General features: G+C 57.3%; 1 protein-coding gene across 9 annotated transcripts in view; it reads right to left on the reverse strand.

Annotated features, from left to right (window-relative positions):
• MAD1L1 (mitotic arrest deficient 1 like 1) overlaps window positions 1–13721 on the reverse strand; it is a 145283-nt gene that overhangs the window by 21866 nt on the left and 109696 nt on the right. For all 9 annotated transcript variants that reach the window (XM_036311949.1, XM_036311948.1, XM_036311952.1 and 6 more), the window contains one exon: window positions 4917–5007. In XM_036311949.1, coding sequence (XP_036167842.1) covers window positions 4917–5007 — 91 coding nt within the window. The remainder of the gene's footprint in view (window positions 1–4916; window positions 5008–13721) is intronic.

Genomic DNA, 13721 nt, shown 5'->3' on the forward strand with positions numbered 1-13721 from the left:
GTTTGGGTGACAAGGAAGAGTCTTCAAAAACAGACTGAGCTCATTCTCACTCTACACATCAGAGCCACAGGCGGGTTCCGAGTCAGTCACGTACTGGGATGTAAAAAAGGAAGGAAAAACTGCCTTGGTAAAAAAATACCTTAAGCAAAGTCAAAAGATAAGCAATAAACTGGGAAAACATACAACTTAGAATAAAAGGAGCCCAACTCCTTAATATACAAAGAGCTCTAAGAAATCAACAAGAAGGCCAACAGTCGGCTTGAAAAATGGAGCACGACTATTCACACATACAAACATACTAAAAAGTCCTTCCTCTCATCTATACTAATAAAAGGGTAATATGCTAATTAGACCAGATCAACCCGACATCGTCCAGATGTCCTTCTGGACAAAGCAACAGTAGCAGGGGCCGAGGCAGAGGCGGTTAGGGGTGATCAGGCCAGCAGGGAAGAGCAGTTAGGGGCATCAGGCAGGCAGGCAGAGGGGCTGGGGCGATCAGGCAGGAAGGTGAGCAGTCCGGATTGTGGGAGGGATGTCTGACTGCCGGTTTAGGCCCAATCCCGCACGGCAGTCGGACATCCCCCGAGGGGTCCTGGATTGGAGAGGGTACAGGCAGGGCTGAGGAACCCCCCTCCCCATGCACAAATTTCATGCACCAGGCCTCTAGTGTATAATAAAGGAACAGAGGTTAGAACTATGTTGAACCTTATCACCTACTGGACCAGAAAAACCTAAAAGCCTGAGGGCACTGTTGGCAAGGGCAGAGGCACAGTGCCCTCACAGGCTGCTGGCACACACTGTCCTGCCGGGTGGGAGGGGCACAGTGATGCTGTGAGAAGCCGCACCTGTCAGGCACCTGCAGGTGCCCTTCAGCCCGCTGCCCCTCTTCCGGAAGTTACGCCGCACAGACTGGCACACGGGAAACGCCACATCGCGGACACTCAGCAGCCGTGTTTGTGGTTACAGAGAAGGAGGTGGCGGCTGCACTCCCACTAACAACAGCCGGCTGAACAGGTGAGGGCACGCCCCACAGGAACCCCACGGACTGATGGAAAGGCCGCCCTCATGCAGCAAGTGACAAGGACGAGGTGCAGAACCGTCTGGAGCCAGGTTTTCCTCCGAGTTAAAGGCAGTGAGCAGTCAGGATGTGCCAGGAAAGAAAACAACCACCGGTTCCCTCCAAGCAAATCCATGGGAACCACCAGAGCCAACAGGAGATCTGAGAAGCAGAGGTGAGGGTGCTTGGGCTCAGGGCTCCTGGCAGGTGGGAATGGGTGGGGGCGGGTGGGAACAGGTGGGGGCAGGTGGGGACAGGTGGGGGTGAGTGGGGGCAGGTGGGGGTGAGTGGGGACAGGTGGGGGTGAGTGGGGGCAGGTGGGGGTGGGTGGGAACAGGTGGGGGTAAGTGGGGGCAGATGGGGGAAGGTGGGGGTGGGTGGGAACAGATGGGGGAGGATGGGGGCAGGTGGGGGTGGGTGGGAACAGGTGGGGGCAGGTGGGGGCGGGTGGGAACAGGTGGTGGTGGGAGAGCTGGTGTTGGGGGCAGGTGGGAGCGGATGGGGGCAGGTGGTGTTCAAGGGCTGACAAATTTGCCCCTGGGGCGGCGGCTGTGTGACAGAGCAATGGGGGCTGGGGCCTCAGAGCATGGATGGGGAGAGGGCACTGAGGGGAGAGGAGGAGCAAAGCTCCCCACCCACCATATTCATATTCAGAGGGAAGAGGCAGAGGTGGAGTCTATGATTAGACGGCGCTTCCTGCTGGTGACGCAGGGGCAGGAATGGGCCCGGCACTGAGCTTTCTGCTCACAGGGAAGCCAGCAATTTTCTACCCACTCCATTCCCCCCAAAGTTGCATTTATGTGAAAGGTCACGGGGCTGCAGTCTGAGCCCCTTCCTGAGCGCCCAGCAGGCCAGGCTGGGGTGGGCGGGCCTCCGAGGGAGGGCGGCCACGCAGGCTCCCACGCCCACCACCCACCTCCTGCCCAGCAGCGTGGCTGGCAGCTCTGGGGCTCAACCCCGGGATGAATTCTGCTTAATTATACGCGTGCTGACAGGGCAGGCTACAGATGTTTGCAATTTGCTTTAAAATGCATCAAAAAAGTTCAAGAGGATGCGTGGATGGGTGGAGGAAGAGAAGTGGATGGGGGGAGGGGGACAGGGAGAGGTGGGGAGAGGGGGATAGGAGAGAGGGGGATGGGGGAGAGGTAAGGAGAGAAGGGGGGAGGGACGGGGGAGATGCGGCTGGGAGAGAGGGGAGTCACAGAGCGGCCACAGGGAACGTCTGTGATGGGTCGGATGGTGGGAAAACGGGTTCCTCTGAAACTTTCAACTTTGCTGGCGTGAGAATGTTCAGGAGCCGCTGGGGAGACCCACCCGCTACACATGGCCCCGGCCCAGCACTGAGCGCCCTCTGCCCCGACACCTCAGGAACGCCCGGGGCTTGTGGCCCGTAAGAAACCCCAATGTGGGGAGCACCTGTCACCCTCCCGGTAGGAGGCAGCCTGGCTGGGAGCTGTCGCCTGTGCTCCCAACACCGGGCATGCGTCCCTCCGGGGCTGGTCACAGCCATTCCCTTGGTTCTGGGAATCCGAGGCCGGTCACCCTCCAAGCCTCTGGCCAAGACACTGACCAGAGGACAGGCCCGGGGAAGGCGGGGCGTGTGCAGGTGCGGGGCACAGGCACATGCTCCCCACTGTTCCCTCGCGTTCACACAGACAGTCTGCTCCCGAGCCCTGCAGTAGGCATAGCGAGGGCCCCGCTGCCGCCGGCCCACGGCCCCTGGCACTTGCTCACGTGCCTTTATTTCAGGGATGTTCAAACCCTATTCTGCCTCTAAAAAGGGGTGTCTGAGCCCTGGCCGGTGTGGCTCAGTGGGTAGAGTGTCGGCCTGCACACTGAGAGTCCCGGGTTTGAGTCCCAGTCAGGGCACATGACAAGGTTGTGGGCTCGATCCCCAGTGTGGGGCGTGCAGGAGGCAGCCAATCAGTGATTCTCTCTCATCACTGATGTTTCTCTCTGTCCCTCTCCCTATCTGACGTCAATAAAAATAGATTTAAAGCCCAAACCGGTTTGGCTCAGTGGATAGAGCGTCGGCCTGCGGACTGAAAGGTCCCAGGTTCGATTCCGGTCAAGGGCATGTACCTGGGTTGCGGGCATATCCCCAGCGGGGGATGTGCAGGAGGCAGCTGATCGATGTTTCTCTCTCATCGATGTTTCTAACTCTCTATCTCTCTCCCTTCCTCTCTGTAAAAAATCAATAAAATATATTTTTAAAAAAATAGATTTAAAGAAAGAAATAAATAAAAGGGGTGTCTTGGTCAGTGGAGTGTTGGCTAACTGTGGGCCTCAGCCTCCCCACCTCTAAATGGGGTCCCCGAGTTCCCCGTCTTTCTGAAGGCTCCTGGGAGGCTCTACTCGAGCCACGTCAGAATGCACACAGGTCACCCAGGGAGCCAGCGCCTCAGGAGGCTGCACCACAGGCGCGCGGAGGCCCCAGGCCCGGAGCAGGCCCGCGTGAGCGCCCCGCTCCCTCCCGCCCAGCGGGGAACTAAACCCCAGAAGCTCCGACTAGCGAGCCCCCTCCAGGCACAGGCTCCCAATGACGGTGGCCGAAGCTGAGCTTCATCAATCTTCCCTGAAGCGGCCCAACCCCAAGACTCCGCCAGAGGGAGGGGGAGGGGCTCGCACAGGACACTCAGCAGCAGGCGGACACACGCCAGGCGAGCTGAACGCGGCGGGCCCCTCCCCGCCTCTCCATCTGGCTCCACGGCCACAGCCATGGCCGCGCTCTGCAGCCGGGGCAGAGGGCGAGGGGCTCCCGCCTGCAGAGCGCGGCCAGGCCACAGGAAGGGCGCTGTGCGCTCCTGCTGCCCCCAGGCCTGGGCGGAGAGGAGGTCTCATCCCCTCGACAGACAACGTAAGCGTGCACTGTGTGCCGGGCGTGGTGGCAGGTGTGGCCTGTCTCCGCCGCAGCCCCGTGTGGCGTCACTTCCCCGACTTCGTAAAGGACACACTGGGGGCTCAGAGGGCAAAGCCCTGGCACCACCAGCCGAGTCCAGCTCACACCTGCGGCCTCAGAGGCCGGACCCGCCATGAAGCCCCTCTCCACTCGCCGGCACTCTGCACGCCACCCCCGCCACCTGGACCCGTCCCTGAGCCCAGACGTGAAGTTTCCTTGTCCTCCTGCCACCGGAAAGACCGCGTCCACCTGGGTGCTGGCCTCTGCCCCTCTGCCCTGCGCAGCCCCGTGCCGGTGGGCGCCGCGTCCGGAGCAGGAAAAAGAACAACTTTCGCGGGACTCACTGCTGGCTGATGGGGGAGGCCTGGAGCCATCAGCGACCTCAGGCTGCAGGATGAAAAAGCCAGAACTCGTCCCCAGGCGCCTCTGACAGCGCCGCTGCCCCCGGGCTCCACCTGCCAGCAGCCGGCTCTCCACGAGGCCGCGGCCCAATGGCCGGTCTGAGCTGACAGGCTGGGCGCTGCGCACAGCCCGGCCACGCTCACTGCGCCTGGCTCCCTCACAGCTGTCACCTCCGCGTCTCCAGGAATTGGCAATAAGAACGGGATGGATTTGTCTCGAGTAGGCGTCAAGATAAAAATCGAGGGCCTGTCCAGACCTGGGTGGGGGTAGCCTGCAGGCCTCCTGCCACAGGAAGACAGACAAAAGCAGCGCAAGTGCACGGTGTGAACAGCAGGTCAACCTCCGCACTGCCGGGGGCGGGGCTCGGACCAGCCACACCACAACCCCTCCCCGCGGACAAGGCTGCGGCCTGGCTGGGTCAGCCCTCGTGGGCAGGTGTCCTCTCGGGGCCTGGGACACCTGCTCCCGGTGAGCGGGTGGTGCGTGCGCGGAGCAGGTCTGAGCCAGGGGAGGGGATGTGGGGCAGGGACACGGAGGACCCAGCTCCGACGGGCTCACCTGCAGGGTGAGGTGCTCCAGCTGCGCCTCCAGCCTCCGCTTGTCCTCCTCCAGGCGGCTGCGCTCCCCTTCCAGCTCCTCCACCTTCACCCTGCGGGGAGAGGCTGTGACACCACCGCCCTCGGGGAGAGCGGTCACGAGAGAGGCCCCAGTTCTATTCCCAAATACACATACGTGAGACCGACGTCCACAGAGAATGTTAAAAGCCCTGTAAGAGGCCCAGGTGAGGCTGGCGGGTGCCTCCTCGGCCTCTGTTCCGATGGAGAAGTCCTGATGGGGAGGGAGTCCCGGGGACCACACTGGACAGAGGGGGACAGTGGAGCCCAGGGGAGAGGACCTGCAGAGGACACTGTCCCAGAAACGACGAGGAGGCGTGACGAGGAGTGCGAGAGCACCACGTGGGGCAGCAGAGACAGGTGCTGGGGGCGTGGGGCGCGCCCTCCCTCTGGGCCCGGAGACCAGCAGAGGTGCCTGTGCGGGGTGGGGTCCCCTCCAGGAGGCCCCCTCCCTCGGGCACGCTGTGCCTCTGAGGCCCTTTGGAAAACAGGGCATTCGGATTCTGAAGGCTCGTGAGTGAATGTCCTCGAGGGCTGGATTCAAACCAACGTCTGTCGGCTGCAGACGCTGAAAAAAACGGCACAGTCCGCCCTGCTGTGCGAGCAAACCCGGAGAACCACCCCGTCCGCACGTCTCACACGGGGGCATTCCTGCCTGTCCTCCTCGGGCACCTGGTGCCTGGTCGCAGGAGAGGAGAAGAGAACGGCTAAAAGAGTGCGCGCGCGCACACGTGTGAGTGTGCATGTGCGCACACATGCTTGCACGTGAGTGTGCATGCTCACATGTGCCCGACACATGTATGGACATGCACATGTGCGCACATATGTGAAGTGAGTGCATATGTGCACACATGTATGATCACGCGTGCATGCTTGTGTGTGCCTGTAGACATGAGTGTGCGCGCACATGTGGGTGAGTGTGCTGTGAGAGGTTGCATATATGTGAGTGTATGTGCACGTGAATGTGTGTGCACATGAGTGTGCTGTAAGAGGCTGCATGTGAGTGTATGTGCATGTGAATGTGCGCACACGTGAGTGAGTGTGCTGAGAGGTTGCGTGTGTGTGTATACGAGTGTGCGTGCATGTTAGTGTGCTGTGAGAGGTTGTGTGTGTGTACACAAGTGTGCGTGCACATGTGAGTGTGCTGTGAGAGGTTGTGTGTGTACACAAGTGTGCGTGCACATGTGAGTGTGCTGAGAGGTTGCGTGTATGTGAGTGTATGTGCACGTGAATGTGTGCACATGTGAGTGTGGAAATCCGCTGGGTGCTCTCTTGCCTAAAGCATCTGTAAGGAACATGCTACAAGCGGGACCCTGAGAGAAGAGTGACGGGGGGACAGGAGCTGTGGGAGTGGCCTGGGGCTGGAGCGAGGCAGTGCAGGCCCATCTCCCAAGGGTCCTGGATTCCCCCATCACACCCCCCACGCCTGCTGGCTGCCCGCACTCAGAGCTCGGCCGAGCCACGCTGTCACCGCTGGTGCCTCTGTCCTCTCGTCCGCCCTGTGTGTCCCGCACCGAGCATGGCAGGCTCACTGCAGACACTGATGGCCACGGCCTTGAACAACCGTCGAAGTCCTTGGCAGGGACGGGGCGTGGGAGGTGACCCCAGCTCGGGCCCTCACAGGAGGGTCCTGCGTGGACCGGATGCCTGCCCCTCGCCCTGGGCTGAAGCCCTGACCCAGGTGTGGTCCGGCGGCGTTTGGAAGGTGACCGCTCGGGAGGTCCTGAGGGTGGGGCCCGGGCGCGCTGGGAACAGGAGGCAAGGGCTCTGGGAGGCGGGGCTCAGAGGGAAGAGTGTTTCTGGAAACGGGAGGGGGTGGCTGGGACCGCATCGTGGCAGACGTGGCTGTCTGTGCTCGGGTGCGGCGGACGCCTATGTGCCGAGGAGGCTGAGCAGCGTGCTGACGAGCGCTGGCCCTGCTGCTGACAGTAAAATGCGAGACGCAGGAGACGGACCGAGGAGGGACCTGGGGGTCTGGTGTGACAAGAAGGCACTCACACGGGGTCGCCTCTGCCCCCCAGACCTTCGGTGTTGCAGGAGACAACAGGCCGGCAGACAGGCCAGTGCTACGGTGTTGGGAGACAGACAGGGGCACAGGGCACCGGACGCAGAGATGAGGCCAGGGCCCCCTGGTGCCCTGGGCCGGCCGTGCCGGGTGAACAAGCGAGCCTGCAGGTGACTCAGACACCCAATGCCAGGGGTGCCCGTCCCGTGAGGCGTGAACCCGAGAGAGGGAAGACGGAGTGCAGGGAGCTCCGCACCATGTCTGCAGCTTTTCTGGAGTCACCACCATTCTGCTCTGAGCAGGGGCTGCGTCAGGACCAGACACAGGCGGCTGCTGAGCCGTCAGATCTGCCCCGAGAGGGTGTGACCCACATGCAGGGGGAGCGCACAGCCCCAGCCCCACTGCATCTGCTCCTCAAAGCCGAGCTCCCCGGACACGAGGGAGAGGGACGCTCCGAGTCCCTGGGAGCCCGCACGACACTGACAGGAACCAGACAAGGCAGCGCGATAACGGAACCGCGGCCCGACATCCTCACGAACACAGGCAGAGTCAACAGCAAGACATCGGCCGCTGAGTCCCTGATACACACGAAGAACAATACATCACACCAGGAGGGTTTACCTCGGGATGTCAGCTATTCAGCTCCGACAAATACACCACCGTCGCTGACAGTACGGCAAGTCCAAAGGGAAACACAGGACCTATCACTCAAGTCGAGGAAAAGCAGGCCCTGAGAAAATCCAACCTGCGTTCGTGACCAAGGAGAGGAGACGGGAACCTGTACATCGCGACCCGGCCGCCCAGCACACCTCCCGCAAGCATCACGCTCAGGGGGACGCCCGCGTGGCCCCCACCAGGCGCCTGGCCGAGCCCGCCCCGCCCCTGCATCCCACATCGAGGTCATCCCCAGCGCAGGGCGCCCCCTTGGAGAACAAAACATAAGCCTGACCAAGTTTAGACAACAGAATATCTACTTGGAAAACTGCAAGGAATCAACCAAAAATAAAGACTAACAACCCTCAGAAAACTGGGTAATGTTGCAGGATACAAGGTGAACAACTGAAACAACCAATTCCTGCCCAGCCGGCGTGGCTCAGCGGTTGAGTGTCGACCTATGAACCAGGAGGTCACAGTTCGATTCCTGGTCAGGGCACGTGCCCGGGTTGCAGGCTCGATCCCCAGTGTGGGGCGTGCAGGAGGCGGCCGGTCCATGATTCTCTCTCATCACTGATGTTTCTCTCTTCCTTTCCCTCTCTCCCTCTGAAGTCAATAAAAATATATTTTAAAAAACGAATAAAAAACCGAAAAACCAAATCCCTTCTATGTAATGATGAGGTGAATAATGAACCACAATGAGGCAGCCTTACAGTGGGTGCAGGACACCCTGCGGGGTGACTGCCAAACGACAGGGCCCGCACCTGGGCTGCTCCCAGATCTTCGCGATGGTAAACTGTGCTGCTGTGAACACAGGGGTGCACACATCTTCTCTGATCGGTGTTTCTGGGTTCTTAGGATATATGCCTAGAAGTGGGATCACTGGGTCAAGTGGCAGTTCCATATTTAATTTTTGGAGGAAACTCCACAGTCTGCATTCCCACCAGTTGTGGGAAACTGTTTATTGCCTTCACTATCTGATAAGCATAGACAGAGCACTCCCCGAAACCCCCCGAAGGCTGGGTGCCTTTGAAGCCCTCCCAAAGGTCAGAGCTAGGCGCCACCTCTGTTTGTCCAGACAGTGGTAGCTGAAACTGCTCCCCCATTTATTATTATGTAAATCCTTGCTGATGGGCTAGTCTGCCTGTTGCAGGGGGTCACCTGCCTAGGGCTATGCTATAGGGGCATCCCAGATCAATAAAAGCTTGGTGAGGCCTGAGCATAAGAGAGAGAAGTCCTTCGGGACTTGCCTCCTGGTCCCCCAATATTGCAAAATTATCTCGTGTCTTTTTCTCTCATTTGCTGTGCGGCTCCTCTTTCAGATACCGAACCCTACTCCACGCGAGTCGTGGAAGGAAACACTCAACAACCAGTGGTGCATGAGGGTTCACTGGGTCAAGTGGCAGTTCCATATTTAATTTTTGGAGGAAACTCCACAGTCTGCATTCCCACCAGTGGTGCATGAGGGTTCCTTTCTCCACATCCTCGCCAGCACCTGTCATTTGTTGATTTGTTGATGACAGCCATTCTGACAGGTGTGAGATGGTACCACATTGTCATTTTGATTTGCATCTCTCAGATGATCAGTGACTTTGAGCATTTTTTCATGTCTCGTGGCTTTAATATGTTCTCTTTGGAAAAGTATCTATTTAGGTCCTTTGCCCATTTTAAATTAAATTGTTTGTCTTCCTTCTGTTAAGTTGTATGAGTTCCTTATGTATTTTGGATATTAACCCTTTATCAGATGTATCATTGGCAAATATGTTCTCCCATATCGTGGGCTCCCTTTTCATTGTGTTGATGGTTTCTTTTGCTGTGCAGAAGCTTTTTATTTGATGAAGTCCCATTTGTTTATTTTCTCCTTAGTTCCCGTTGCCCTGGGAGATGTATCTGTAAACAAAATGCTACGAGAGATGTCTGAGATTTTGCTGCCTATGGTTTCTTCTAGGATTTTTATGGTTTCATGACTTACATTTAAGTCTTTTATGCATTTTGAGTTTATTCTTGTGGATGGTGTAAGTTGGTGGTCTAGTTTCATTTTTTTTTTTTTTGCATGTATCTGTCCAATTTTCCCAACACCATTTATTGAAGAGACTGTCTTGACTCCATTGTATGCTCTTGCCTCCTTTGTCAAATATTAATTGAGCATAATGGCTTGGGTCAATTTCTGGGTTCTCTGTTCTGCTCCATTGATCTATATGCCTGTTCTTGTGCCAGTACCAGGCTGTTTTGAGCACGGTGGCTTTGCAGTATAGCTTGAAATCTGGTGCTGTGATTCCTCCAATCCCTTCTCTATAATGATAAGGCGCAATAGTAAACCACAATGAAGCAGCCTTACTTACAGTGGACACAAGATGACACCGAGGGATGAATCTGCCCTAACAGCAGGGACCGTGCCTGAGTGAAATGCCGAGAAATCAGGCCTGAGCAAGGGAGGGTCACGTGTGTGGAGTGGGACCCCTAGGGATGCAGCTCCTCCCGACCGCGGCCAGGTCACCACAGCCGGCACCCCGCGCTGAGCCAACATTCACAGGGAAGCCAGGAGGAGGGGCACGGCCAAGCAGCCCGAGGAGCAGGAATGGAACTGGAGGAATCACACAGATGGTCCTGGAACTGACCACAGGCTGCAGAGATGGAGACAGTGGTGAGGGGATGAGCCCTGGTCAAGACAGCCAATCAGAGCCCGGAACAGGAACACGGCGACTCACTGTGACAAGGGCACGGGGTCAGGGAGGACACAGCCTTTACCCAACTGGTGCTGAGGCACCCAACACCTTCAGGCGAAAAATAAAACAACATAAACCTTGACCTAAACCTCACATCTCACACAAAACGTACCTGAACGTGGATTTGAGATTTATTACTTTTTTAGTAATTCTTTATTGTTGAAAAGATTACATATGTCCCCCCTTTCCCCCCTCCAGCCTGCCCCTGCCGCCCCTCTCCCCCAGGCCTTCACCACCCTATTGTCTGTGTCCATGGGTGATGCATATACACATACAAAGTCTTTGGTTGATCACTTCCCATCCCACCCCCACCCCCGCCTTCCCTCTGAGATTCCATACTCTGTTCCCTGCTTCCATGTTTCTGCAGCCACTCTGTTCATCAGTTTATTTTGTTAATTGGATTCCACATGTGAGTGAGATCATGTGACACTTGTCTTTCTCTGACTTATTTCACTTAGTGTGATGCTCTCCAGGTAACCTCCATGCCGTCTCAAGGGTAAGAGATTCTTCTTTCTCAAAATTGCTGCAGCTATTTGGGCTCTTTTTTGATTCCGTATAAATTTTTGGAGTATTTGTTCTAGGTCTGTGAAATATGCTATTGATATTTTAATAGGGATTGCATCGAATCTGTCGATTGCCTTGGGTAGTATGGACATTTTAATGATGTTGATTCTGCCAATCCATGAACACAGGATATTCTTCCACTTGTGTAGATCTTCTATCTCTTTTTTCAACAACCTGTAGTTTTCTGAGTACAAGTCTTTTGCCTCCTTGGTTAAGTTCATTCCTAACTTAATTTTTTTGTTGCAATGGTAAATGGGACTGTTCGTTTAGTTTCTCTTTCTGAGAATTCATTATTCACTGATTTTTGGGTGTTGATTTTGTATCCTGTTACATTGCCAAATTCATTTATTAAATCTAGTAGTTTTTTTGGTGGAGTCTTTAGGGTTTTCTATATACAATATCATGTGAATAATGAGAGTTTTACTTCCTCCTTTCCAATTTGAATGCCTTTTATTTCTTCTTCTTGTTGGATTAGAGGCTTAAATGTAAAATGTGAAACTATAAAACGTTCAGAAAAAACAGAAGTGAAAATCTTTGATACTTAGGGTCAGGCCAGGAGTTTTCAGAGTTGGCATCTAAAAAAAGGTGTTCCACTGAAGTGATTAATTGGACTTTACCAAAATTAGGAACTTCTGTTGTATTAAAGACACTGATAAGAGGAAAAGACAAGCTAAGGACTGAGGGCCAATATACGCTGACCAGACTGGCACATGGAAATGCCAAGAACATAAAGAACTTGCCAAAGTCAAAAAGAAGGAGCTGGTGACAGATCTGAACAGCCGCAGAGGACCGAGCTACCAGCAGAGTCCAGCATCGACAGCTACGGGAAATAGGTGATGCCAAGACAAGGCTGGGCACACCCAGTGCTGACACGGAGGACACAGAGGAACCCAAACCTCTCGTTCTCACCCCACCCGCCTCCCTAAGCTCCACACAGGCTTATGCGTGGCCTCGGAGTGGCGCCCGGCCCTCCCCAAGCGTGGGCGCTGAAGCCACGCAGCCGGCTCCACGTCACAGCCGCTCCAGGCACAGTGCCCACAGCAAGCAGAGTCCTCAGCAGGCAGGCGGTCCCCGCAGGCCCACGCTTCCTCTGTGCACTGAGCACGTCCGCGACCTCACAGGTGCTAAGCCGGGTGAGCCCAGGTGAGGAGCCGCCGGCCACTGTCTCATCGGCCCCACGTGGCTCTCCGTGGGAAAGGCCAACCCTCCCCTGGGCCAGCTCCTCAGCCCTGCGCTCGGCTCTGCCGGTGACAAATGGTCATGGTTTCCTTGATCTGACAGCACGACGTCCCTCCGTCCCCGAAGGACACTTCCTCACCCGCCGCTGACAGCTCCCCCCTCGGAACCTGGTGTGCGCGCGGCATCCTGGCCTCCTGGTTGTGGATGAGCTGTGGTCGCTGTCACTCGTGCTGCTCCCTCGCTCCTGTCAGATGCTCCCCGCGTCTCGGACTCAGGGACTAACTGGCAGGGGCCATGGGTGGTTTTCTAGGTGGGCTCACCCACACTCGGCTCCTGGGGTGTGCCCGCCGCCCATCGGGGTGTGTGCCTGCCCACCTCTCCTCTCCCACCGGGACTCCACCTGGAAGCCGCCTGACTGTCCCCAGGACCTGCGGCTCTGTCCTCGCTGCTCCTTCCGGGTCGGCCTCCCCTCCGACAGTGACTGCTCCTGACCTGCCTGAGTCACGCCTCTGCCCTGGGACCTGCTGCTGAGCCAGCCAGCGAGTCCTGCCCGGTTACTGTACCGTCCAGGTCTGCACTTTGATCCTTGAAAAACACTCTTTTCTATTCTTTTGTTGAGGATTACACTCTTCCTTTTGTTGACAAGGACACATACTTTACTGAAGCCGTTTTACACCTGCTCGAGCGTCCTGGTCGGTAAGGGTGCCAGTGACGGCTGTCCTGGCTCTCGGCGTGACTCCTGGCACTGGACACGAGGAGAGGCTGTGTGTCCCGCTCGCTCTGGGCCCCACACTGTGAGGTCTTGGTCCCCGTGCCTCCCGGCCGGCGGCCCCGCTCAGGCGGGGCTGTACCTGGGCCTGCTGTCGGATGCTGCCCTGTGGCTCCTGGCAGAGGACGAGGTTCAGCAGGGCCCTGCTCAGGTTGTCAGTGCGTCGACCCGCTTGTCAAAGCGCAGCCACAGCTTGAGACTTGGAGGGCAGCTCCCGGCAGCAGGAGCAGGAGCCGGTCAGCTCCAGCTGAGGCCCCGCTTGTCCCTAAAGGAGCGGTTTCGTCTGTACGTAGTTTTACATGTGCCTGGGACAGACCCATGCACTTAGTAAGTTATACAGCCAACGCGCTTTCTACACAGATCCATGTGCACGTGTGTGTATGTGTATGCGTGTGTGTGCACATGTGTGCGTGTGTGCACGACAATGGTACCACCTGTGTGTCCTTCCAGAACCTCTCCCCACATGAGGTGGCAGCAGCAAGAGGGAGGGGTGGCATGAAGGCCCGAGGCCCCCACACAGCATAGGAGGGGGGATGGAGCAGGAAGGCTGGGCTGTGGGGGCACCCTCCTCAGGGTGTCAGTGGCCCTCCCCCAGCCCGTCCCCCCAAACCAGAAAGGCTGCCTCTTATGCCCCGTGTGGCTTCGAGGGAAGACACAGCACACTGCCCAGACTGGCCCGAGGGCGCTGGGCCCACAGCAAGCGTCACACTGGCGACAGGGGCATGGAGGCACGAGGACACGGCTGGGCGTTTTCCGTGATGGGCGGGGCAGCCGCCCGAGAGTCTGGCCCAGAGCGGGGACACTGTGCAGAAGGTGCTGGAAGCTGGGGCACCTGGCGGTTTTAGATGAGAC

Source organism: Myotis myotis, unplaced genomic scaffold (genome assembly GCF_014108235.1).
Source record: "Myotis myotis isolate mMyoMyo1 unplaced genomic scaffold, mMyoMyo1.p scaffold_m19_p_6, whole genome shotgun sequence".
NCBI classification, from domain to species: Eukaryota; Metazoa; Chordata; class Mammalia; order Chiroptera; family Vespertilionidae; genus Myotis; species Myotis myotis.